The sequence below is a fragment of the Camelus ferus genome, chromosome 13 (assembly GCF_009834535.1).
Source record: "Camelus ferus isolate YT-003-E chromosome 13, BCGSAC_Cfer_1.0, whole genome shotgun sequence".
Classification (NCBI taxonomy): domain Eukaryota; kingdom Metazoa; phylum Chordata; class Mammalia; order Artiodactyla; family Camelidae; genus Camelus; species Camelus ferus.
In genome coordinates, this window is record NC_045708.1 from 46,975,833 (window position 1) to 47,003,227 (window position 27,395).

The window sequence follows — 27,395 nt, forward strand, 5'->3', positions numbered from 1 at the left end:
ACAAAAGTACCGCCAGTAGCTCTTTGGTGTAGGTTGTTCTGGCTGGTTTACCCAGTGACACTCCCAGCGTCCCCCACCCTGGGCCCAGGAGGTATCCCAGGGGTGCCCTTGCCTGTGTAGGCGTGTCCTACTTTGAGGAACCCCCTATATCACAATCCAGGCTTGGCTGGAAACAAATTTATGAGATACACCTTGTAACCTTCTTCATATCAAGTTTGTCCTTTTAATTTTTTCAGATATTTTAGTTTATAAAAGCCTTGTCTTTGGGTTAAAACTCCTTAGTTAAACTTATATCCTCTCTCCCAGTGTGGATTGAAAGTGTGATTGAATTGGATAGAAATGTCAGTTGTCTCACAATTTTTTAATGTGTCCAAATTATGAACTTGGTCTGAAAAGGCTCTGTTGTGAATACTCTGTACTTCCTTGCCAGAGCCTCACAGCACCCCCGGATCATACACTATTCTAAAACTGAAAGTCCCCAAAATCTACTTAAAGGAACGACTTTGTTCAGTGATGCTGTTTCTATGTCAATAATAATATTACTCAACAACAATAATAACATTCTACTTCAATATAACAACAACAACAACACAAGCTTCAGATGTTCATTAAAGGACATCTTTTCTGGTCCAGTAGAGCATTTCTTTGTCCATCTGCCTGTTCTGGCATTTCTGTGTGGTAGCTCTGGATTTATTGATGTTAAAGTGTGTTCTGGGTTTCTTCTCCTAGATTGGTCGCTTGGTTATTGGACAGAATGGGATCCTCTCCACCCCTGCTGTGTCCTGCATCATTAGAAAGATCAAAGCCATTGGTGGGATCATTCTGACAGCCAGCCACAACCCAGGAGGGCCCAATGGAGATTTTGGAATCAAATTCAATATTTCCAATGGCGGTGAGTTTGCTGTCATTGTGAGGACAGCCAGTTTTATGTTCCGTAGGACAAACCGGTAACTGAGGCCTTGGGAGGAGAGGGTTCTCCCTCTGATCCTTAGCAAGGGAGCTCTTTGTTTCCTTTCAGTGAAACGAGATGCTTCTCATTCTGTTGATCCTGAATTTGAGAAACCATGCGTGAATGATCATTGGCATATTTTCTTTTATAAAACTTTCCTGAAACTTTGTTGCCTAAGTGAGGGCACGGCAAGATGTGCTAGTGAAGAGAAATCGTTGAGCTTTTTGTTCTTTGTCTTTCCACGTCAGCCACGCGACATGACCCACTGTTTGCTGTTTGATTTCCAGGTCCTGCCCCAGAAGCAATAACTGATAAGATTTTCCAAATCAGCAAGACAATCGAAGAATATGCAATTTGCCCTGAGCTGAAAGTAGACCTAGGGGTTCTAGGAAAGCAGCAGTTTGACCTGGAAAACAAGTTCAAACCTTTCACAGGCACGTTTACTCCCCTCTTCTACCTACTCCTCATTCCGACTTAAGGGGTTTTCCTTTCAAGGTTTTAATAACGTGGGTCTTTATCTTTGGAAAGGTTGTGGTCACCAAGCTTTGCATGCATTAATTAGCAGGTGTGGAATTGGGTCTGGGAGCCTAGAGACCTGAGTGGTCGGGGCCCTGCCAGGGATCAGCTGTGTGACCTTGGGTAAGTCATTTCCAAATCTCTTAGTCTCAGTTTCTGTACCTCCCAAAGGAACAGGCCTTGATGAGAAGACCTATAAGATTATGTTCACAGCTGTCTTTTACGGAGCTTTTATTATCTATTGTTTTCAGGAAAATCAATTTAGACCATTTTGGGGGCTAAACTGAAACTCCCTCTGTAGCGGCTGTGATAAACATTTTGTTGTTGAATGCCAAAGTATGACAATAATTGGTAGAATAAATGTTTATAAAATTACTCATATTAATAAAACAAGGATGAATTGGTTAGCAATGTGACTCACTTTTGGACTCTGCTCTAACATGTATTCTTTCCTCTGGACTGCAAGTTTATGGGATGCATTTTTTGTTTGAACCTACCCACCAGGAGCAGACAGTTGCGTCCCAGCAAAGAGAAAGGGGTCCTTTGGTACATCTTGAAGACATTCTTAGGGCTCAGAAAACACCAGGAGAGAATTTCTTAAACTCTTCATATTTTGAAAATGTTCAGAACCCTGAAAATGCAACAAGAACAATTTTTATATTGTTTTATTCCTTTAGCAGCGCATATGAAAGTGATTCATTAAAAAATTTTTCTCTGCTTTTTTACTGTTAAGTCTTGATGGCAGTGGGCCTGGAAAAAAGAAAAGAAAAGTATGTGTTACATTTTCTGTTATTTTTGACACCAGTATGCACTTCTCATGGAGACAGACAGGGAATCAATGTGGCAGCACCATAGCGTTTACCAGCAGGCAAACCTCTGTCAGAATCCCCCCTGTGCCCCATCCCAGCTATGCAGGCAGGTGACTTTATCTTTCAGAACTTGAACTTGCTCGTCTATAAAACAGGACGGATAACATTTACCTCTTAGGAAATTTGTTAGTATTGAATAAGAGGTCATGTAATAGCCCTGGCAGATGGGAGCTGCTCCATAAATGTCCTTTAAAAATAGCCATTGTATGTTCACAGCAATATAGTCATTTCAAGGGGTAATATTTCTAAATGTGTTTAGTTCCTCCATCTTTTCATGTTGCTTGTTCTCACAGTGGAAATCGTGGATTCGGTGGAAGCTTATGCTACGATGCTGAGAAACATCTTTGATTTCAATGCACTGAAAGAACTACTTTCTGGTCCAAACCGACTAAAGATCCGAATAGACGCCATGCATGGAGGTAGGGGGCTGCTTCTCTTCCATTCCCTTCTCTCAAAGATATGAAGCAGCGCTCGACTTTGTGTACATTGATGCTTTAACCAGCCTTTTCGTAGGACTCTCTCTGACGGTTTTTAAACAGTTACTTTGCAACCATCTCAGAGTAATATTCACGCAGATAAAAATCTAATTGCATGCAGCAAAAATTCCTCACGGTAAGGTAGTGTGAAGGTCAGTGTTTCCACATTAAGCCTCAGGGTTTGAGTAACATGCAGCTATTTTTGTGGCCTCTCCCTCCCCCTCAGAAGATGCCTGACATTCCTCCTAAATGCCCCCGTCTATTTCCGAGGGGGCCCGTTGTTTGCTCTGTGTGATAACCACACTCCTGAGCCGTGCACCCCCACTCACCTGCCCCCCACACGTGCCTTTTCTTAGAAGATGACCAGAGCAAGCTGAGGATTAAATCAGGAGCAAGAGGATGTATGTCTCTCCCTCTTCTTCCTCTGTGGGTTGTGTGGCCAGGTCAGTGGGGACGGCAGCCATCACTGTGAACCAGAACCCTGAGTTCTCTTCCATGTAGGAATATGGGGATTCCTGAGCACTTAGGTTGTCTGTTTTGTAATAATTTAGAATTTTAGAATCTTTGAGTGGCAGGAATTTTCCCTGGTGTTGGAATCCATCTGCCTGCCTGGTTGGGGAAGACCCTTTCAATGATACGGTCCAGGGCCTCCTGTTACACTGCAAAAGCACAGTGAGTTAGGAAGCTTCTCCTGATGGGCCGAAATCTTCCATCTCTGGAACTTCTCCCCTTGGGGCCTAACTTGCCGCTGGAGTCCCGCAGAACAGGTCTCCTGCTCTGTTCAGACAAATGCTATTCTGACTTATCAAAGCTTTTCACAGACATGTATTGAGTAGCTGCTACATGTATGCTTGGGGCGGGGAGGCAGGGACTCAGTTGGGACCTCCTTCAAAGAGCTTGCGACGCTTGGGGAGAAGAGGTGGGTAGGAAACCAACCACTGCCAGGCCAGCAAGACCAGGGTTAGATAGAATTTCAGGTCTTCTCCTTGAATACTCCTTGGGGTGTGGAGGAAGGCATCGTTTGACGAAATGTATCAAGAGAGGTTTCCTGGAGGAGGTGGCAACCACTCAGCTTTTATGAAGAAAGATCTAGGGCGGTGGAAAGTCGAGTGATGGTCATTCCCAGCTGAGGCAATGGCTGTAGAAAATGCAAGAAAGCTCAAAAATAGATGTCCCATTAGGGGAATGAGCAGAGCCTGGGCCAGGAGAAGCTGGTCACGAAGCTGACTTCTTTCTCCAGGCATTTCAGTTGTTCCTTGAATGCTTCAGTTTCTGTCCCCCTCACAGCCCTGGCGGCCTTGACCTCATTATGTGTGTGTCAGGAGCCTCCTTAACATGAAGCCCCTAATGGAAGACACGGATTCTATACCATTCTGACCTCTGTGGCTTATATTGGTGTCAAACCTTCCTTGGTGAAAACACGTTCTCAGCATTTTAGAGATGAACATCCTTGGTCGTTACACTGGCTGCCACCATTAAAGTGTGCGACTGGTTTTTCCTGTTGTCCACTGTTACTGTTATTTGTTTGGTTGTATTCTTTTAATTGGTTTGTCAAGTAGCTTTACAGAGGAGAAAGGTTAGGGCTCTGAATCCTAGCTCCCACTCTTCCTGTCTGTGTACTTTTGAGCAAATAGCTTCATCTGAGAACCTCAGTTTTCTTATCTGTAAATTGGAGGTGATCATCATCATGCAGACATTTGTAACATATGTGCTTCCTCTCTGTTAACTCACTCAATTCTCAGATCAACTCTTTTAGGTGGCTACTATTACTGTCCTCATTTTGCAGACGGGGTAGACAGAGGCACAGAGAGATTAAACAGCTTTCTTAAAGTGGCACAGCCAGTGATTGGCAGAGCAGAGATTTGAACCCAGACACTGATTCCAGAGTCCAGGGTCTTACGCACTAAGCTGGAGTGCCTCATGAGCCTTTTTGAAGGACTGGGCGAGAAAACAGTTGAGCAGCAGCTGGCGTGGGTGTGTGGTGGGGTCTTCGTAATGGTTCACCCCCTCCCTTCCCCCCAGTCTTTCCTTCATCTCCTGGCCCCACCCCTTCCAACCTAATCTCTCATTACTCCTTTGTGTAGAACTGTCTACTCTAGTCAGATTTCTCTCTTCACCAGCCGCTACATACAGTTTGCACGTTCTCTTTGCTGTTCATGCCATTCTCCCGAGAACGCCTCCACCTTGTCCCCCAGTCCTCACACACTGTCAGATGTTTTGTTTTCTGGTTCTTCATTTCATGCCCTGCACAGTGGTGGGACCGTATGTGAAGAAGATCCTCTGTGAAGAGCTCGGTGCCCCCGCAAACTCGGCAGTTAACTGCGTTCCTCTGGAGGACTTCGGAGGCCACCACCCTGACCCCAACCTCACTTATGCAGCTGACCTGGTGGAGACCATGAAGACAGGAGAGCATGATTTTGGGGCTGCCTTTGACGGAGATGGGGTAGGTACAAGTGCATTTAAGTGGACCCTGATGCAGGTCAGGTCTGACCCTACAGATGGGGAAAAAGCAGGCCCTGTGGGCCAAGGAGTGCCAGTCAAGCTCCCTCATTACACCTGGAGTCAGGGCTCAATTACTGGAAGACCTTCTTGAACAGAATAAGAGTCCTTGAAATGTAACCCATGTGTTTAATGTTTGCTAAGAGGGGCAGGGTGATCGGGGTCTGGTTATGATGGCATGACTGGTGCTTCATGAGCTGGTTGGGTTCTCAGTACCCATCCTAAGGTGGGTTTTTGCTCGCAGCCAGCAGTTGGCTACTTATTCAATCTCTGGGAAGGGTTCTGGCCTTAGAATAGACTCATCTGTTCATTCACATTAGCAGAAAGATGAAACTATAATGAGAGAATTAACATTTTATTCCTTTGCTACAATTAATGTTTTAAATAAACATGTTCTTTCATTTACGTTGGTGAGTATATAACAGGCGAGGAGGGGATGTATCTTGGGTTTGGTATTTCAGAGATAGTAAATGCTACATATGTTAACATCATTGAAAATATATTTGGGGGGTCGCTGTTGTTCTTTAACATCAGTTGGAATTCACTATTTCCAGAATATAGTTTTTCCCATATCAGAATTTGGGGAAATTTGGAGTCCCCAGCAGGCATTGTTTGAGTGCATCTTTCTGTTGCAGTGCATGACGGGTGTTTTCCCTCCGTACTCTGTTACTTGAGTGCCTCCTGTATGTCAGGCACCAAGGAAGCAACGAAGGTGACCCCATGCTTTGTTGGGTCCTGCACCAAATGGAGGGGCCCAGATTTAGAAGCCTTTCCTCTAGGAAATCCGCTTTGTTCCTCGAAGGATGCCTTGTAGACCTACCTGACTCTAAACAGCCCACATTTTTTCTCATTGTGATCTCTTGTCTCTTCTGGGAGAGAAGAGAGGTGACTGGTTCCAGAGTTTGGAAAAAGTCCGGGTGGTTAAACTCTGCTGGCCTCTGGAGGGAGAACAAAGAATTCGACCCAGAAGAGTTGGTGCTTGCACTTTAATTGAAAACAGTTTTAGCTCTTTGGCGTGGAGGTGCCATCGGCCCAGTGCTACTGCACAGATCCATTAGGAACAACATCCAGAGTTTAGAACCCAGTCTGAATAAATGTATCCTTTTTAAATTGTATAAAACCTCCATGTAAGGGAGTTTGGTTTCTTCAGCACTTTGATTAAAAATCTTCCTTTGAATCCTCCTTCTCCCAAAGGATCGAAACATGATTCTGGGCAAGCATGGGTTCTTCGTGAACCCTTCCGACTCCGTGGCCGTCATTGCTGCCAACATCTTCAGCATTCCATACTTCCAGCAAACTGGGGTCCGCGGTTTTGCGCGCAGCATGCCCACCAGCGGTGCCCTGGACCGGTAGGTCTCTCCACTCCCCTGGCTCTCACCAAGCCCATCAGAGTGCTGGGAACAGCCTTCCCCCTCTTCCAGCAAGGGTGTCTGATGCATAGTCTGTGCTACGTAAGTGTTTATTTTATAAAAGAATGGGTGAAGTTTTTTTCTGGATTCGATGTCCCCCTTCTGTGTTCCCTTAGCACCCTGCATGTCTTCCATCCCAGAACTTATCACACTGTGTTCTGATAGCCTGTTTGCTTGACTGTCTGCCCTGCTAGACTCAAAACTTCTACAGAGAAAAGACTGTCTTATTTACCATCCTAAACGCTGCCTGACCATAGTGTGCCTGGCATATAATAGGACACACACACATCATTTTGAAAAATGAATGATGCAATGTTAATGAATAAATGAGTGGATGGCATTTTTGTTGTAGTCAAGACATCATTCTAGAGACCCCCTTTTCTTCAGCAGTGTGCCCAGAGTTTGGGTGAAGGAGCAGTCTGATGTAAGGTCAGTGTTCAGACAGAACTTTCAAAAACCACTCATCATTCAGCCCCCATCCGATGTCCACACAGACACAAACATAGTAAATGTTCACTTATCTAAAATGTGAAATATAGAAATTAAAATAGTTTTAAAAAAAATACATTCAGTTTTTGAGAAAGAAGGGACCCAGGGACAGTAAACAGTTAATATCTCTGAGTTGCTTATTGATTTATTTATTGAATATTATCTCATTTGCAAAAGCTTTAGGATAGCCTATCAGATCACATTAAAACAATGAAAAAACATGTCCCAAATGAGGACAAACCAGGGAGAATATTAACTAGATCGTGTTAGGTGTCCAATAAAGGTTTCCTGGATGAAAGGATAAAGAACAAGTGAATGAATAAAAACAGGCGAATGTATGTATCCAGGCTGTTTTAATAATAACTAGTATTTATTGAATGACCTTATGCTAGCACTTGATATGTTATAAGTCACTTAATTCTCAGGCCAGCTCCAGGAAGTAAATGCTGTATATAACCCTGCATTACAGGGTGGGAAAACAAAAGGACAAAGACATTAACTGATTTGCCCAGGGTCACTCAGCTAAGTAAATGGCAAGCAGAAGTTGAGCCCAGAACCTTTGCTCCCAACCACTGGACCGTGCATTGATTTCCTGTTTTGGGTGTGTGTGTGTACGTGTGAGTGTGTGTTTTACAGAACTAATGCTGACTTTACTTCAGCTAACAAGAAAGTAATGGCTAATATTCACATAGTAGTTTGTAGTTGGCACAGTGCTTTTTCACATTCACCATCTCAACTGATCTTCATAGAAGTCCTTATTTTAAAGAAGAGGAAACCGAAAGAATGGCTGGCAGTTCTGTCCAGGACCCCACAGCTAGAATTAGAATTAGAATTAGAATTAGAATTAGAATCTAGAATTAGAACCTGGGACTTCTGCCTCCACACCTTCCATCTGAAGTCGTGAGCTGGTTTGTGGCTGCACCATCGTACATTAGATCTATCAGGTCCTGAACTACCTTCTGTGTAACGCAAGGATAGTTTAACTCCCAATTTTTGGAAAAATGGATAATCCACATAAAGAATCACAATGGAAAGTACCTCATTGCCCAGAAAAAAATTTATTGTATTTTCAGTTTTTAAAATCATAGATTTAATTTTCCTTAAATATTAGAATTGAAACATGGTATCGTTTTGCTAGCAATAAGACCAACATCTTAGAAAGCACATCTCACTGAAAGAGTGAATGACATGTAGGTAACTCTTCTTGTTCAAAGGGAAGAGGATCTTTAAAAAAGTCCCTTCAAGGTTTCAAATAGTGTAAGGACAAACAGGGAGAAGTGAAAGATGTGTTGGAGGGGACGGGTACCATGGATCCATGTGGATGTAGCTGGTGCAAATGAGAGACCCCACTGGGCTCTGTCCTGGCAGGGCCTTCTGGGGAAACGAAAGGAGCATTGGCTGGGCGGCTGAACAGCAGGCAGTGGGTCTTCCTGGCCGTGTGACCTTGGACTGATCACATAACATTCTGGGTCCTGTTTCCTTCTCTGTAAACTACTGACCTCCTAGACCCCGTATTCTATGACTCTGTGCTTACAGGCACGTCAGAACATCACTCTTTTGTCCGTTATGGAATGGCGAGAGATGCTGTCTGTATCCAAAACACTCGGGTTTAAATAGCCCCCAAACAGCCTTGCCCATTTTGCCACTGTTGCTTCTTCTAAAATATTAAACTCTGTGACCTGAATTCTTTCTTCTTCCTCTTCTCCCCGCTCCTCTGACTCCACACAGAATAGCCCATTGTGCACAAGTTTTCTTGTATGATTTTCCACCCATCTGAGAATTATGTGTACCTCTGAGCGATGCTAAATGGGACCCTTGATTACAATAACGGTTGCTATTTTCCATGCATCACATGGCTACGCTCGCAGTCCTGCTGTGATGTAACTTTGATTTCATGCCTTTGAAGGGTGGCTAATGCCACAAAGATCGCTTTGTATGAGACCCCAACTGGCTGGAAGTTTTTTGGGAATTTGATGGATGCAAGCAAGCTGTCCCTTTGTGGGGAGGAGAGCTTCGGGACCGGTAAGTGTGCAAGCCTGTGCCGCCGTTTTCTCTCCTGTAAACGCTGCCTGCAGTGAAAGCTTAGCCTCTAAGGCAGCACTGAAATAGCAACGGTAGCTGCTGTGTCCTAAGTCAAGATACAGCTTATTTATAACAACCCTGATGAAGTGTACACATCTGAAAAGCAGCGAGCATGTTCAGCCAGGGAGGGCTAATTTTACTTCCAGAGGATCACATTTCCTGAGACAGGAAGTTTGGGGGCCTTCTCAGCAGCATGCTCACTGAATCTGTGGGGATTAAACAGAGCGATAAACATATTTTTCTTTCCTTGGTGGCCAAGGAAACCTTTATAAATGTTTTCATTTCTAGGAAGAAATACGGTGGAGTGAGTCAATTTTTCGTTTTTATTTAAGAGAAGGTTTCAGCACAGCATTAAATCTTTGTCCTTAATAGGTGCAAGTTTGTTGTAGCAGCCAGTTGTGATTTATTAAGGGTGAGTGGAGGGAGACCATTAGGGTCAAACTAAGTTGCTAGGTGATCAAGAAACTGAAAATACGTCCTTGACCCTGAGGATCTGTATGTAAATTGTGGTATGATGAAAGAGTAGAACATGGTGTGCTTTGGGGGATGTCCCAAGACCCTTAGACCCCACTTGCCTCCTCTTCTGTTCCTGTTCAGGATTGACCCGAAGTCCCACCTCAGTGACCTTCCCAATGACCCCATCTTACACCAGTCTCTCTTTTCTAAACATTCATTCAGGCGTGTGGCCCTTTCTCACATGTTGTCTCCAGTCAGGTTGCAAGGTACTTCAGTGGCTCTATTTCCTCTCCTCCTGTTGTCTCTACCCAATATTTTGAAGTACAAGGACCAACCTTTTTGATCCTTCAATACTAGTCTTCCATCCTTTAGCAAAGAAGAGATCAAAACCTAGCATTCTATCAGCCTTGCCACTGAGTTGCAATTCATGCTAGGTTAAACAGAACAGAATACTGATTTCACTTCTTTTCCTGCAAGTCCTAGGGTAGGGTGGGTAAAATGAGCTGGTAAATTTGAGACACCTGTTGACAAAATACCTAAGCAATTTAATATCCTTGAGGGAGTGGCAGTACTTCTTGGTAATAAATTGGCTCGATGGAATTAGAGGGTATTACAAAAGATGGATGAGTTTGGGGGTTTAACAATGTTTACAAAGAAGGCTACATGATTTCTCAAGGTTCTAGGTCTTCAGTCAGAGATAACAAGGCCACTGCTCAGTCCTTTCCTACCTTGTAAATGGATGGTGCATGTTGCCCCACGGGGCACTAGATAAACACCCAATGGACCTGTGAGGTGGTCTTCTCCCATGAAATCCCCCAAGTGTTTTCCAGTGCAGGCTTGGTATCACTCATTCCTCCTTATGGATGAAGCTGTCTTTGAAGGCAGGTACCATGTCTAGACCTTTGGTTTCCTGACCCCATGTACCTATTTCAGTGCTGAGACTAGTGAAAAGGGAAAAGTCTAGAGCAAGGATTCCCAGGGCGTTTGGGTGTGCAGAAGGATACTAGTTACATGAAAGTGTTCTGAGTTGAGTGAAGACTGTCTTATATTCACAATGTGGATATTCACAATGATATTAGCACTTGAAGGTTCCAAACCATTCTGCTATAAGGAATCATGTTTGTACAGTTTTACCTAAATAGAGTTGAATGCAGTATCTCTTTTTGACGGTACATCTAGTAACATTTTGCCCCACAGACCCATGTGGGTAGCCCTGGGCAAGGTGGCTCAGAGTCCTAGAGCCAAGTAGCCATCTAGGTGCTGGCTGGCTGGGGACAGGCCTGAAGGCAGGACAGCACAAGCTGCTTCTTCCTCACATGACAGGCCTTTAGACACCAGAGGACAGATCTCAGGTCCTCTCTTCTACAGGCCACCCATTCCTAGTCCTGCAGTCATTCCTTACCACATCGTTCATACACCCAGCACCAGCTTCTAGATGCGCCCCATGCACCAATGCCCTCTTAGAAGGTCATGTCCAGAACTGAGCCCAAATCCTTAGGGTTGACCTGACGTGTAGAGAGCAGAGTGGAACAACTGTTTCTAGAGCACTGGACCCTGTACTTGTCTTGCTGTAACTTGCGTTTATGATAGCCTTTAGGATATTTCATAATACTGTTTAGCCCATGTAATGTTGTAGACAGTTAAACCCCTTTAAATTTTTGCTCAGGAGCATTTGCCAAGAAAAGTCCTCATATTACATTTGTGGAATTGATTTCTTTGAACCCAAGTATTAGACCTTAAATTATTCCTGTTAAAGTTTGTTCTTGCTTATTTATTTATTAACTCTTTCAACAAATACTATGTGCCAACCATGGCTTTATGTTCCGTTTGATATCTTTCATATCCAAAGAGAGAATTAAGTATGAAATAATCCACAAACTCATTCTCTCTCTCTTTGGAAAAAAAAAAACAATTGTTCTATAATATTTCTGGAGATAAACATTTAAAAAACCAGGCTGCACAGCCATGGGTATCCACTGCTGTGAGTGAGTGCCACTGAATTTATTTAACTGAATTTCTGATCTCCTTAATATAGAGGAGTTAATTTCCACCTACTATGTCCCTTCTTGGCAAATGCTTCCAACAATTCCTTTACAGAATTTCTCAGGGCAGACATTAGTGATTCTACAGGCTCTGAGATATTTGAATTCTAGAGCTTAATTGAATACTGGGTCATTTATTTATGTATTTTTCCAGGGTGAGAGCAGAGGCAGTTTCTCAGGAGAGCCTCCCTAACCTGCCGGGGTGGATCAGAGCCCCTTATTTTTGGCCTTCATGGCACTGCCCACTTCTTCCTTGCACGTATTAACAGCTGTAATTTTACAGTTATTTATGATTACTTGATTTTTGTCTGTTCGTAATACTAGACTTTAAGCTCCATGAGGACAGGAGTCACATCTCTCTTGTTCACCATACACCCAGAGCCTCCGATAAATCCCAGAATAGATTAGGTGTTCAGCAAACGCTTGTTGAATGAATGAGAGAACATGCTTTTCACTTGGCACCCTCAATTCAGACAGACAGAATCCTGGTGTTGGAAAGGAAAGGGCTTCAACAGTTATCCGACATAATTTCCTGCGTGTTGCAGGAATTGTAAGGGACCAGTCAGTGCTCTTCTGCTTAGACACGACCTTGATGGAGAATGCCCACCTCACCTCGGGCAGCAGTCTGGGATCCTTGTGGGGACTCAGCACCACTCCCGCTCCATAGTCCAGAGTTGAGGCCCCCAGGTCTTTGTGAGATGAGTTTCTATAAAAGAAAGGGAGCAGTTTGCTTGCTGAGGTACAGAGGAGTCAGACGTCAGGAGAACTGGCTCATCAAATAAAACAAGCCACTGACATTTAAAAGCACAACCGTAATATTACCCTTACTAAGTGTACATCAGTCTGTTCATGGTGGAGAAACAGCAGCTGTCTCACATGATTACTGTAACCACCAAGGCTACAATGCTTCCTCAGACATCAGCATTACAAGCATCAGGGATAAAGGTGTTTTGTTAGGGCCCCAGAGCCAGACAGGGGGAACCTGTTGTTTTTCATTTATCTCATGGTGCAGTTATTTTTCCGCCTAACTGTGGATGATGATGTGTGTGCCTATACATGATTGGGGAGGGAAAAGCTCTCAGTTCTGTCCCACCTTGAACTTGTTGGGAAATTGGGAAAGAAATAGGAAGTGAAGTCACTGAACAGAATATAATGTCACAGCTTTTGAAACTCCTCCTCGGGAAAAAGAGGGGCTTGGGAAAGAGGGATAGGAAACTAGGTTGAGGATTAACTTGGTATCATATGGAAATATATCAGTAAATTCTGATGTGGCCAGGTCCAGAGATTAACAATACATTTTTTTCCTCATCCCATCTCTAAAAGGCTCCAGTGATGGTGCCTCATACAGGAATGATACCTTGAAGAAGTGTAGCATTCATGCTTTGCAGTTTTCTTTTAAGTTGTTATGAAAAGGCCTTCATGTTTGTACTTCATTTCATCAACTCATTCCTCAAATGTTTATTGAGCTTTGACTGTATCCTAGGTACTGGGCTAGGCTCTGGGGACACAGAGGTAAGCATGGCCCTCTTGTGGAGGGCTCCGTGGAGGCTGTCCCTGGGGAAGGAAGTCAGACCCTGGCCAGGTAATTACAAGTGTACAAAGTGACAGAAGAAGTAGAGGATGCTCTGGGAGCTGTGTATTCAGCGTGCCTAGCCTGGTTCTGTGGTACAGGGGATTAGATTGTCCATCTAGTTCTCTGTTCTAGTTTACATACCTCTTGAGTACTTTTTCCTGTAGGTAAAGCTCCCCCGCCCCCACAAGGGTAGCATCCTATCTCCAGAGATTTCCCAGACGGAATATCCCAACAGAACTGAGACCCTAATTATAACAAACTCAGTTAAACTGTTACCTGCACGTCTGTCTCCCTCACCTGTGTGTCTGTGCTCATCTGTGAGGTCAGAGAATACATATTATTCATCTTAGTATTTTCTCGTATACTTGGAACCTGCTAGGCACTGATTCAACTTTGCTGAGTATAAAATGGAGTTTGGGTTAAGACACATTTCCTGCCTATCAGGTGCTTACCACTTTCCCCTAAAGGGAACAAAGTTCCAGGGGCAGTCATGAGGCCGTGCAGGATTAATTGCTAAATGGAAAGTCCAGGGGTTGCTGAGGGAGAGCCCCCTTGAGGACTGGAGTGGTCTGGAAAAGATTTTTCTAAGGAGCTTACTGGCCCTTTCAGAGGGAAGTCTTGTGCAGTGGAAGCAAAGAGGACTGCACTGTGGACAGAGCTGGTCTACTGAACCTCCCAGCCAGTCATCTGGGGTCTGACCATTCTTTGGGCAAACCTTTATTGAGAGCTGACTGCATGCCAGAAATAGCTGGGGATACAATTCATAGTGTAGGACGGGTAACGGGCGAGGTGCGACAGACTACGGATGAGCACAGAGGGCAACAAGGAAGGCATCCCAGATAAGGAGGAAGGTGAAAGTAACTGCAGGAGCTGTTAGCCAGGCTGATCAGTATTTGTGGAGGGGAATTTCCAGGCAGAGAGAACAGCATGTTTAGGAGATTGAAGGAGAGATAGAGATGGTCAGAGAAAGAGAGAGACAGAGAGACAGATGCCCGGGTTTTCACAGAACTCTGTGAAGCTCTTTTTCAGCTGCCGCATCCCATGCACAGGCCTTGCCTGGCAGGGGCAGGAGCCCGGGCACCCCCGAGATGCCCACACCGGTAAATGGAACCTAATCCCTAAACCGTTGGCTCTTGGCTCCCTCATTAGGGGTTGACATTTTTCTTGGCTGAGAACCAGAGCGTGCCCTGACTGAGCAGAGTTTACACGTATCACAAGGTGCTGATTAGGCCGAAGTAAAGTGACAGGTGCTTGAAGATGCTGAAAGGGCAGAATCCCCATGCACGCGGTCCGCGAGCTGGAGCAAGTGTGAAGAGGCCTACAAGCAGCCAGGGTGAGTGGTGCCTGCTGATGGTGTTTCCCTTTCCCTGCAGTTACATGGGCCTGGCTGCTGCTTTTTTTAAATTAAAAAATGGTACCAGTAATTCACATTCTTAATAGAAAAATTAGATAAGAAAGAAGAAAAAAAAGCACAGTAATCCCACTGCCCAGAAGAAAAAAGAGCATATTGGGTTATATTCCATTTTCTTCCCTAATATGTATAGTTAAGCAGTGTTATTTTTGAAAGCTTAAAGAGGTAGTGGAAAGCACTAATTTTCCCTAAAAGTTTTTTTTTATTTTCCCTTATAATGGTATCTTGCATTTATATGGTACTCAACAGTTTATAAAATATTTCCACTCTCTATCATAGTAGTCCTAAAATTGCATTATCCCCATTATAGAGCTGAAGAAACCGAAGCTTAGAAAAGTTAAGTGACTTGTCCAAATTCAAACAGCTTATAAGTTTCAGATTCAAGTTTCTGACTCTTAAGTATAAAGCGTTTCCATTGAACCATAGTTGCCGCAACTGCAGAAATAAGAGCAGGTTAAGAAATACATTCACATATCATTGCCTTTTTTTCATTAGTAACTCGTCTTCATTCATCAGAACCCTAAAGAAAATGAAATTTACCCAGATTTTCTGAGTATTGTCAGAGTTACGTAGAGTTTTGATACATTTAAGGTGATTAGTGAGACTAGTCAAAATTTTCAGAGGCTAGGGATCGTGTAAATGGAATAGAATATTTACATTATTCAAGGCTGATGCTTGGTTTATAATATGAGGTGTGTGACTTAGTTATCTCCAAGTAACTTGGTCAGAGTTGGGTAAAATTTTTAGATTTTATTTTCATTTCTACATAACAAAGGAACACTGCCCCCTATATTTTTGGTCTGGCACCCCACCCCTTGCAAGAAAAGGAAAAGAAAAAGGGAGGAAGGATGGGAAAAAAAACCCCAGGGGCTCACAGAAAAAAATTCCAAGCTGTATACTTTGGTCATGAATTCTCAATATATTGGGGAAGCTGCCAGAATCTTACTGCTCAGAGTGAACTGTTGCCAAAACATCATTTGCAAAAGCTGTAGGAGCCAGAGGGCTAACTTTCTGTTCCTTGAAATAGCAGTAAAGGCAAATAAAAGTCCATAGCTAATAAAATTAGGCAAACATTTCTAAAATCTGTTACATAAAGTGCGAAAAGTATTGCCTAATATCTCTAGTTCTGCCAGCATCCAGGTTTTGAGAATTGCTGCTTCTAAAAGTGATGTCTTACTGAGACTCTTCTGGGGGACAAAAAGTTGTGTATTTTTATGAGCCAAAAAGAGAAAAAGATGTTGGAGTAGATTAATTAATTTATTAATTAATTCCTGCACTCCTTCACAATTAGTTATTTAATATATTCCATGTGCTATGCCAGTCACCAGACTTAGTTACAAGGATAAATAAGAGATGCCTCCAAGAAATACATGGTTAGTGGGGCTAAAGGCTCATAAATGGATGATTGAGGCACAAGGAGCATGGTGCTGCACGAAGCTTTTTGAGCAGGTCACTGTAAGAGGAGGGAGAGTAGCTCATAACTGTCTAGGGAAGCGGGCAGCTAGTCTCAGCTAGGGGAGGACATTTGAGCTGGGTCTAAAAGGATGAAGAAGGGAAGGAAACAAACTTACCTCATGCCTCCTAGCCAGCATTGTGCTAGATACTCTGACAGTTCTAAGGAGAATAAGACCAAGTGGGAAGTCAAGAAGGACAGATGGGCACATAATGAATTCAAGGCATGAAAATATACAAAGCATTATAGAGGGATTGCGTCAGGTCCTCTTCAGAATTCGGAAAGTAGAGCTCAATATCATCTGCTTTTTTTTTTAGAATAACAGGGTTAAAAGCAGAAGATGAGAGTTCTGTTCCACATCAGGCTCTTAGAAGAGGGTCTCCATGCATATAATAAGCACATCCAAAGGAGCCAATTTGTTATTTTTGGTAAAGATTTTAGCAAGGACCTTAGCAGGAGACAGAAGTTCCATAGTCTATTTAACCAAACCCCTTTTGATTAAAGAATGATGTCCTAAAACTGGAGTTCCTGGATCCACAAGTAGGTCCATTTTTAAGGCTTTCATGCTTTTTGCCAAGTTGCTCTCTGGAAGGACAGCACGTCACCGGCAGCAGTCTGTTGGAATCCCATTTCCCTTTTACCTCCCCTGATCTAGGTGTTCTCATTTTAAATCTGTGGCCATTTGTCAAACAAGTAGCAGTGTCTTTATTGTGGTTTTAACGTTAGTTTCTCTTCTTAAATACAATCCAACTTTCTATTAATGTTAATTGGGCACCTGTATTTATTCTTTGGTGAATTTCCTATTTATATCCCTGGTCTGTTTTTCTATTTTTTGCTTTTTTTTTCTTATTAATATATAAGAGCTTTTTCTATATTGAGCGTAATAAATTATCTCCTTTATATTGCAAATGTTTTTTTAGTTTGCCAATGCCTTTTAATTTTATCTATAGTAGTTTTGCTGATAGAAATGCTAGTTTTTAAGTAGACAAATACAGTTTTTTTCTTTTTGAATTCTGAATTTACATGTATTTAAAAAAATCTCAGATTTTTAAAAAAATTGTATATATCTTCTAGTATTTAAAGGTTTTCAATTTTTACATTTGAATGGATAATCCATATGGAATTCTTTTTGGTATGGTGTTTTATAGGGAAGAAAACTGATTTTTTTCTAACTGTTTAGCTAGTTATCCAAATACTATTTAAAAAGTAACCCATTCTTTCCCTACAGCCCTAAAGTGACACCTCTATCACTTTTTCAAGTCTCATATGTGTTTGGATTTCTTTGTGGGTGCTCTCTTTTGTTCCATTCAGCTACCAGAAGATTTTAATTTTTAAAAATTTACAATGGTCATGTTCTGTTTTTTATTAATTTAAGATTTGTTTTTTCCACTCACATTCATGTTTTATAATTGATATACCAAGTTCTACCAAATTATTTCACTGACATTTTTATTGGCATTTGCCATAAAATTCTAAATTTCTTTGGGAAGCAACAGCTTCTTTTCAGTAGTATGTTGCTTTATTTAGCACGTGGTTCCTTCCATGTATTCAAGTTCCTCAGTAAAGTTTTAGGACTTTTGTGGTTGGATCATGTTTACTGTTGAGTTTAGCCCCAAGTATTTTGGAGAAATCCTGGTTCTCACAATTGCTTGCTGTCCCCCCACCAGGTTCTGACCATATCCGTGAGAAAGACGGACTCTGGGCTGTCCTGGCTTGGCTATCCATCCTAGCCACCCGCAAACAGAGTGTGGAGGACATTCTCAAAGATCACTGGCAAAAGTATGGCCGGAATTTCTTCACCAGGTAAGCTACAGCCTGGCTGGATGCAGAGGTAGCATGGGGAAGTGGGCAGAGAGAATTCTTATGCATACAAATTCTTTCCTGTCTTAAGTGATAATAAAACCCCAGTTCATTCAACCTTTATCAATTAGGGATTTTTTAAATAATTCAGTCAGGGTCGAGATGAAGGCAGCTATTATGTTAGCCATAAAGAACAGGGCTTAAAAATTTTAGTTAACGTATTCAAAAGAATAAATGTTTTGTCTGCCTTTTAATGTAGCTATCCGGTGGACATGATAATAGCATTGGATTTGGATTCAGAAGAAGGGATTATCATTTTATTTCTGCTCCCTTGTAGACTGGGAAGTCATTTAACTTCTCCTTGTACTCAGTTTTCTCATTTGTAGAAGTGGAAATAACAGTCCGGCTATTGAGTGGATTAAATGAAATATGAGTCTGAAAGTGTTTTATAAACTCTGGGACACTGAAAGTATGGAAACTTTTTATGAAATTACGGAAACAATTATGCTTAGTCTAAATCAACTTTTCTGACTCATTAAAATAGGTCCCCAAAGGCTGTGTAGTTGTCAGTACTTCATTCATTGATTCAGTAAGTGTCGACTGTGTGCCTGCTTTCTGCCAGGCACTGGGGATTCGGCAGTGGACAGAATACCTAGAATAGTTAGTAACCTGTCTTTACCATGCGCATTTCTATTTTTAAGAAGCATTAACATTTCTCTCTAATTGTGCTTTTCACCAATTCCAATTTGCTTCCCCCCTTGTAAGTGTTAAAAAAAAAAAACTATCAATTTTTTTCCCTTGGACCTCACTATTCTAATCATGGAAAAGAAATATGAGAAGAGGGATAGTAGATAAACTACTTATCTGGAAGAAATGTAAAGGTACAATTTCACTGGACCTCAGTTGCTTTTTCTATAAAATAGGTGAGTTAGACTAGAGAATTTTAAAAACATCACAGATCTAGTGGTCTGTGATCTCTGGATAGTCAAGGAAGAATTCAACCTTAAGCAATTTGGCCTCTGTAATCAGAATCCTTTCATCAACTTTGGACAACTTTGTTGCTGTCTTCCTCCCTCAAGTTGTTCTTTTGTGGAAGGTACAAGTAATATCTGCCACGCGGTACCCACAGTAGCCCTGGGAACCAAGGCAAGAATCTCTACTTTCTAAGAACCAGAAAAACCTAGTAATTCAGAACAGCAGTCAGGAGCTCTCTAGAGCTTAGAGTGTCATGAAGGCAGGACCATGTCTGTTTCTGTGCTCCATGGGATCGCTGGATACCTAATCCGTAGTGACATTGTGTAAACAGGCTTTGAATGAGAAATGAATCAGTTAACAAGTGAATAGCAGCCAGGGTGGAGTAAGGTTAGGATGCTTTGTGCAGAGAAAGGGTCACTCTTGAATCAGTTAGAAGTCTCCATCTAAAAACTGTTTTAACGTATTTTTTATTAATTTCAAATGACTACTCACCAAATATTACAAATCAAGCCTTAGAACCTGCATTTAGTTAAGACTCCATTACACCCTCCATTTACTTAACAAAAGTGCTTTCTGCACGCATTGTTTCACATCCGCCTCAAAACAGTATTGATAAGGCAACTGAGATTCTGAGAGATGAAGCAACTTGCCCAGAGTTGCACAGTTACCTGATAAAGGCTGGATTCATAGCTCGTTCTGTCTCATTGCAAAGCCCAGATTCTTTCCATTATACCCCTCTGTGCCTAGAATTTATAGAACATTTCCCTCCAACACCCAAAGGTCACAGATGTAAAGCACAAACACCTGGTTGTAATTTCTTGCTGTTTATCATTTTAACTGCAGGAAAGAGCTGACTTCAGGATTAAGGGAACTGATGTCCTTAATTCATAGAATCCTGGAGCCAGAATAGTTGGCCTTAATTCTTTGGTATTTCTCATGTCTCAGAGGTGTCATCTTGCACATATCATATTTGTTTCACTATCACAAATAAATATAGGCTCTTCTATCTTGAGCCTCTAAAAAATAACTCTCTCAAGAGGGTGTGTGTGCACCATTAGGTCAAGAAAAGCCACTTGTTAAGAGTCTTTAACCTCATAAGAAAGAAGTCAAGAACCATTCTTGGAGGAAAAAAAAAATAGTCGTGGAATTTCCTTTGTGGTGCACTTTTCTTTTTCTTGGCCCTGTTGCATCCACACGGGGCCTCCTCTGTCGGGGTGACCCCAGAACGCCATGGGCCAGAATCCACTCTCACTGAGAGGAGGGAGGCATTTCAAGATGTAAAGAGTTACGGTTTGGCTCCTTCGCCTGGTCAGTGAAAACTTGGCCTTACTTAAGGAAGCTCCTGTGGAGACTGGAACTCTCCTTAGCCAAACTCTCAGCAGCCTCAGGCAGGTCCCAGACTGGGAGCCTTCCCAGCATGGATCCCAGAGAAGCTCCCGGAGTTTGGAGGAGAAGTGCCTGAGTCACGTGGGCCTCTATGCAGCCGTTCTCCAGAGATAACATTGCTTTTGTTTCTAGTCCTCAGGATGTGGTGATTAAATGTTAGACAGTATCTCTCAAAAGCCTTTGAGGCTTCTAAGAGCCTTTATTCTGTAGAAGAGCAAAGGTGGTAGTTTTCTGCTTATTCAGAAGCTCCTAGCCCTTTCCTGAAACCCTCCAAACCCTTCCTTTCATCCCTGGCCTGCTCCGTCCCTGGAGAATGACCGTCCTTTTGCCAGCTTCTTCTGAAGTTGGACGGTTTGGCGGGAGCACCAAACAAACGATGGAGAGAGCGCAGATGCACACTGGTGTGATCTGATGTTAGCCCGCGGGCCTCAGAGTGGTGACTTCTTCCAGGTATGATTACGAAGAGGTGGAAGCTGAGGGTGCGAACAAAATGATGAAGGACTTGGAGGCCCTGATCTCTGACCGCTCCTTCGTGGGGAAACAGTTCTCGGCAGGTGACAAAGTCTACACTGTGGAGAAAATTGATAACTTTGAATACAGTGATCCGGTGGACGGAAGCATTTCAAGAAATCAGGTAGGAACAGACGTACGTGTATGTGGGAGGGAGGCCTCAGAGCTTCAGCTCTAAAATCTTAAGAGAGAAAAAGAGAAAGGCCTCTTGGTCATTTCTCCTTTGCTGCCCAGTTTTCTCAAGTGGCTTTCTGCTGAGTCACCCGTGATTTGCACAGATACTTGTAGGCAAAATGATTTTGGCCCTGGTTCTTTGCACACCCCTTTGCCCTCATTCTGGGATGCTTCATCTAGACTCCAGAAGGATTTTTACATTCTGCAGAATTCTCTGCAAGATGTCTTGTTGAATGTGTGTGCAGAAAAGAGCCCTAGAACCTAAAAAAGATGGAGAGCTGCTGTCTTAGATCTCAAACTCCTCCTTTTCTCTTGAGAGGTTGTAACAATGCCAGCAGGAGAGTGGCATCACCACAGACGTTTCTGTGATACATGTTCTAATTTCTAAAACAAGAAGAAGAAAGTAGACAAGCGATCCACAGACTTAGAAACATTAGATGTTACTATCTGTAGCACGTGACTTGCATCCCACCCTCACATCGCAGTGCATAGGAGTACATCACAGTCGAGACCCAGGCTGTGTCTGGATGGGGACAGAGCTCTTAGAGTTTCCCTCACTGGGCACCAGGCACCCAGGGCTGCAGGCTGGGTCAGCCCTTTGCCAGGGGCCTGGTGACTGATAGCAGATGAGAGGTAGTATCTTTCCTTCTGGTCGGTCATTGGCTTTATGCAAAGTTCTTCTTTTTATGGAAGAATTGACAGACTCATCAAAACTGAAGGATCCTCACATAATTTGCCTAGCCTTCCTACCTCAAGAGTCCCCAGCCTTCTTCCTTGAATCAAGGTTACTGAGGAGAAGAGATGTAGCCAGAGAGGGAAGGGAGAGGGCAGAGAGTTAGGGGCTGGGCTTGGCATTACACCCACATGACCCTGCTTTGAGTCACCAGGCTGGTGGAGACTGACCACTGGATCCTGCCTGGCAGGTGGGAATAGCTGGCCTCTGCCATTGAGAGCACATGGCCTCCTGTTCTCTCTTTGAGTCTCCATCTCCCCATTTTACAGTGTTCTTCCTCTCTTCTGCCTGAAACTTCCTCTGCTCTGGTTTCACCCCGTTCTCTCCATGATTCCCTCCTGATCTGGAAATCAGATTTCTGTATCTAGCAGTTTATTTATATATTAACTTGTTTATTAAGCTTTGAACTGGAATGGCTAATCCATAAATCACAGGGAGATGGCGTGGAGAGGGCAGGTCTTGTGTCAGCCAGCCTCCCCAGGATCCAGTCTCCCACCCAACCCTGGGAACGCTTCTCCCCCGTAAGCTCAGCCCCCACTGGCTGGATTTGGTGACAGGCTGACTGAGGTCAGACTCACGGGGCTCAGCTGTAGCCCCCTGACTGATTGGGTATGGATGAAATTAGATCTCCAAATGGACCCCTCACAATTTGCCAGCCTTCAGTCTCCCTTCCAGCATGTAGGGAAAAAAACCTCTGTTATCTTTCCCAGGGCTTGCGGCTCATTTTTGCAGATGGTTCTCGCATCATCTTTCGACTGAGTGGCACCGGGAGTGCGGGAGCCACCGTTCGCCTGTACATCGACAGCTATGAGAAGGACGTCGCCAAGATCTCCCAGGACCCCCAGGTAACGTCCACGCCCTGCGCCCTGGCTCCTTCTTTCTGTTGGAGGGAATGATCGTGCTTCCACCATCCATCTCCCAAATGATCGAATGCTCCCTTTCCTCCCTGTCTCTTTCAGGTCAGAACAACAGTCATAGCTAACAATGATCTGAGCACTTTCTGTTTGCCAAGCTCTGCTCTAAACCCATTACCCCAATGGACATACTCATTTTATTCTCCAATGAGAATTATTTTTCTCACCTGTTATTTAATCTATTAATATCCCTACTACAGATAAGGAGTCTGAGGCTCAGAAAGTTTACGCAGTAGTTAATAGGTTCACATGCCCAGTAAGTGGCAGATTCAAAATAACTAATCTTTAAATCAGCCCCTGATCTGGTGTTCCGGCCTGTCACTGATTATTTGCCACTTTGCTTGGTCTGATCACCTGCCCTGGCAGAACACACACTGGCTCTAGATTTTGTCGGAGGTCAGGGGAAGGGAGGGAGGGACTGTTTCATGACCCAGCAAGAAAGGTCTTTATGGGGGAGTCTTCGGACTTGCAGCCTGTGTTTGGGTTCCCAACCCCACCCAAAGAGTCTCCAGAAGTATGTCAGAGTGAGAAGGGACCCTGGGAGGCCAAGGGTGGTACAGAACTTGGAGGACGGCCACCCAATTGGAGGGGAGGGTTTCCCCACCTGCGTTTCTCATCTTGGGAGCTGCTCCCCGACCAGAGCCAAAACAAGCTTAGGAAGTGTTACAGTACAACAGCCCCTTCTTGGCAGGTCACAACATACACTGTACCTTAGAGCTCTGAGAAGACTTGCAGTAAAGACGCCTGTTTAAATAGCCTTCACCAGGCCTATTTTCCCATAAAATCTTTTTCCTGCTAACACCTAATTAGAATCCTGTGAAACTCATTTGGAACCCTCTGGCATGATGCATTTGAGCATCTGTTCTGGAGTTAGAGAGATCTCATTTTAAATTTGGTGCCTGCCACTTAATAGCTGTGTGTCCCTGGATAAGTCTTTTCAATGTTGTGAGCCTTGGTTTCTTTGTCTGTAAAATGGCAGAAGGCTACTTACCTTGCAGCAGTGTTACAGAGATTTACGGAGACAATGAATGCAAAATTCTGAACACTGTGCCTGCATATAGGATTAGCTTTTGAGAAGGTGACTCTTACGGTTTTTTTAAAATTATTATTACTATTACAAAAAGAGAGAAACGAGAGGATGCTTCACTTTTAAAGTGTTTTCAGTGACAAGGCACCAGCACTAGTCATTGCCAGACCCCTGCGGTGTTGAGAAATCCCTAAAACTAAAATCAAAGGCAGTAGTGTCTATGTTGTAGACCCATATAATAATAGAGCAAGAGGAAAAGAGGAAGGAAATTACGTTTCTTTGTCTGAATACCTGGCACATGGTAGATACATTTCATGTAGCCCTCAGGAGATGGGAGGGCACTGAAGGATGCAGGGTGCCCACACACCCAGGTGTACCACCGCTCCAGCTGAGGACATGCCTTCCCCGACTCTGCAGCCGCTGGACCCCAGTCTCAGCACTTTGTTGGGATTGTTGGAGCCCTGAGGGGAATGGCAAGTGGTGTAGTCATCTTGTGCAGTGGTTCTCCAACTGTCTTCCAGGTACAGTGAGTTGGTGGAGATTTAGATGAGGGAAAGCACAGTGGGTGATAGAAAAGGTACTACTCTTGACTCTGCCCTTGAATCACTTGGTCAAATCACCTCACTTCTTTGCGTTTCAGTTTCCTCATCTGTAAAATGGGCAGTTTAACTAGATGCATAGTTTTCTTTTTTTAATATTAAAATATTTATTTATTTAAGAAACGGCAGAATTCTTTTTTTTTTCTTTTTTCCTTAAGTGAGAGGTAGCTGGGAGGGAGGTGGTGTTGCATTTTGAAAAGATCTCTCTGGGTACAGTGTGGGGAAAAATTGGAGGATGCAGAAGTGAATGTGGAAACACTATTGTTCCAGGTAAGAGGGAGGACTTGGTTCAGCAAGAGCTATGGCACTGGGATGGGGAGAACTGGTGCCCATGAGAGCGATGCAGAAGGAAGTCACTTGGGCTGCTGGTAGGTTGGACAAAGGGAACATGAAAGGAGAAAGTGTCAGGAATGACTCTTATGAGACAAGAGACAATGAGACATGAGACAAGACGTAACTTGTTCTTTTGCTTTATGTGACAGACCATGGTGTCGATTCACTGAAATAGGGAATACTGGAACTAGGTTTGGGGGAAACCTAGTCTTTGCTTTTAGGCTTGTAGAGTTGAGGGGCCTTTAGGATTTCGGAATAGGCAATCAGACATGTGGTTCTGGAGCTCAGAGGCCAGGTAGGGGCTGGAGCTATGGATCTGTGTCTAGAGAAAGTGATGTCAAAGGTTGTTCTCTTGTGTCTCCCTCAGGTCATGTTGGCCCCCCTCATTTCCATTGCTCTGAAGGTGTCCCAACTCCAGGAAAGGACGGGGCGCACTGCACCCACTGTTATCACCTAAGAAGACAGGCCACATGCGGTACGTCCCTCCACCCCAAGACCCCCCGAGACATCTGATTGAAGAGCATGGACAGAAGCAAAGTGTGTTCACCCAGGCATTTTTAGGATTCAGTTTTTCCACTAACCAATTGTTGACAAATGGCATGATTCCAAGGCACTGCCAATTAAGAAGCCCGCAGGAGCCGTGTGGGAAAGAGAAAAAAAGGACCCAGGGGCTTACACTCACGTCAGTTTCTTTTCGTGTCCTTGTGCACTGCGGCCGTGTGGCTGTCTGTCTCCTCAGCCACCAGGTCCTGTTTACACTACAGTGTAAGATGGAGGTTGAGCGTCAGCGAGTGAGGCCAGCTTTCATCCTTAAATGAAATCCTGAAATGACAGTGCAAGTTCCTTTCTCCTTTGTGAACCTTCTCCCCCATTTACTGTTTACATGGAATCCAGCAAAACGCAGTTTCTGGTGCCTTCTCTCCAATCAGGTCTTCCGTCAGAGTGAGACGTACTTGTCTACAGATTTCCGTCTTGTTTTGCAACATATTCCCATTCACAGATATTTTGGGATATTAAAGCAAAATAAGCTACCATTTCTTGATGTCTTTTTTTTTTTTTTTGAGGGGGAGAGGGTATTATATTTTGTTTCGATGTCCTACCTAGGAAAAAAAAAAAGTTCTCTGTGCTAGGTTTAAAATTAGACTCAAGAACTATAATTTCAAATCTTTGCAGGGTCAACTGAGCCCTGGATCTTTCCAAGGTGGATAAATTAAGCTTGACATGGTTAACTTGGTACAAGGAAAGGAAGATAGTTTTCAGGAGATCTTAAATAGCAAAGCACTGCCTTGTGCCTTGTGGTACTGAGATGCCACGCTGCCTGTTGAGGGGACAGAGGCCGAGCTCCCGGAATCTGAGAGCAGGATTACTAGCATTTGGCTGGAATCTTGAGCCCACTGGCATCTAATTCATCTTTGAACATTTATATTCAGGCCCATGAGTGTAACTTAGTAGTTTAAAGCATAGACTTGGGAGGTAACAGATGTGAGTTTGAATCCTACTTGAAAACTTGAGTGACGTTTGAATATCATTCTCCTTATCTTTAAAATGGGCATGAAAATGGTTCTGTCTTTGTAGGGTCACTGAGACCACAAAGCAAGTGCATCTGTGAAAAGCCGTGGGCACAGTATCTCATTCATGGTAGGCTGTCAAATAAGTGGGAACTAGGATTATGTTTACAGTATTGTTTCTCGATTTTAAAGTATAGGAGAAACAAAAACTTTAACACTAATATTTGAAATGCCTTTTGTGGTTTGGAAGGCACTTCCTGCAAAGTTGCCGTGCCATATGGACCGTTCCAGAGAGACAGCCCAGTTCTGCATCCCTCCCTCCCCCACCTGGGGTGGACGCCCCATCCCAGACGGCAGGGTCTTTATCTGGGGTGAGATTTCCAATGTTGACATTTAACAAAAGAGCCCAGCCCAGCAAGCAGAACTGAGCTTCAGCAGTGATGAGATGAAGATTAGAACTTGTTGAACATCAGCCCTACGCCAGGCACAGTCCTGAGTGCTTTCCATCTGCTCTTTAGATGCCCCCCCATAGCGCTATGGGCTAGCTACTTGGAATCTTCCCATTTCACAGATGAGGTTCAGCTAGTCATTCATGCTCACAGCATGGAAGAGGGTGGCCTGCCCCTGTGCAAGGGCTCTAGTCCCTCTAGTCCTACACGGCTTACCGATGCTTCGTATTGCCTCTTGTACTGACTGGCTGCTTCCAAGCTACTCCTATCAGGTAGAAGAAAGGCATACAGACGCCCCTGTATTTCACTTATCAGACGGTGACACTATGTGCCTTGGGTGCCAGAGACCCTGTTAGTTTTGGGCATTGCTGTCCAGCCCCCCACCCCCCACCCCAGGGATCTTGGTATCTGATGTATCGGTCAGCCAGGAAACACATATGGAGCCACATGAAGTGTAAGATGCTGTGAGAAGCCCACAGTCACTCCCCCCCCCCACCTGCTGCCTGTGAGACTGCTGGAGGGCTGATGTCCCACATGGATGGAAGGCTGGATGGGATAAGTGCCTTAGGACTTGCGTAAGGAGACACCTGCTGTTAGAATCCAAATTTTCCAAGCGCCTGTGGTGTTTCAGATGTTGGGGTAGATGCTTTTCAGTAACCCTCCAAGTGAGACACCCTGTGCCCATGTTAGAGCTGAGGCAACTGAAGCCCAACAGAAGTTTAAGTGATTTGCCCCAGGTTTTCAGCTACCATGTGGTGGAAGT

General features: G+C 43.7%; 1 protein-coding gene across 2 annotated transcripts in view; it reads left to right on the top strand.

Annotated features, from left to right (window-relative positions):
- The window catches only part of PGM1 (phosphoglucomutase 1), a 46,693-nt gene extending 20,984 nt beyond the window's left edge, over nucleotides 1-25,709 (top strand). For both annotated transcript variants that reach the window (XM_006181267.3, XM_006181266.2), the window contains exons 2-11: nucleotides 730-892; nucleotides 1,237-1,383; nucleotides 2,628-2,753; nucleotides 5,063-5,253; nucleotides 6,504-6,658; nucleotides 9,114-9,229; nucleotides 17,892-18,027; nucleotides 20,836-21,019; nucleotides 22,513-22,647; nucleotides 25,043-25,709. In XM_006181267.3, the coding sequence (XP_006181329.1) occupies nucleotides 730-892; nucleotides 1,237-1,383; nucleotides 2,628-2,753; nucleotides 5,063-5,253; nucleotides 6,504-6,658; nucleotides 9,114-9,229; nucleotides 17,892-18,027; nucleotides 20,836-21,019; nucleotides 22,513-22,647; nucleotides 25,043-25,132 (1,443 nt within the window). In that variant the 3' untranslated portion in view covers nucleotides 25,133-25,709. The remainder of the gene's footprint in view (nucleotides 1-729; nucleotides 893-1,236; nucleotides 1,384-2,627; nucleotides 2,754-5,062; nucleotides 5,254-6,503; nucleotides 6,659-9,113; nucleotides 9,230-17,891; nucleotides 18,028-20,835; nucleotides 21,020-22,512; nucleotides 22,648-25,042) is intronic.
- The last annotated feature ends 1,686 nt before the right edge of the window (nucleotides 25,710-27,395 follow it).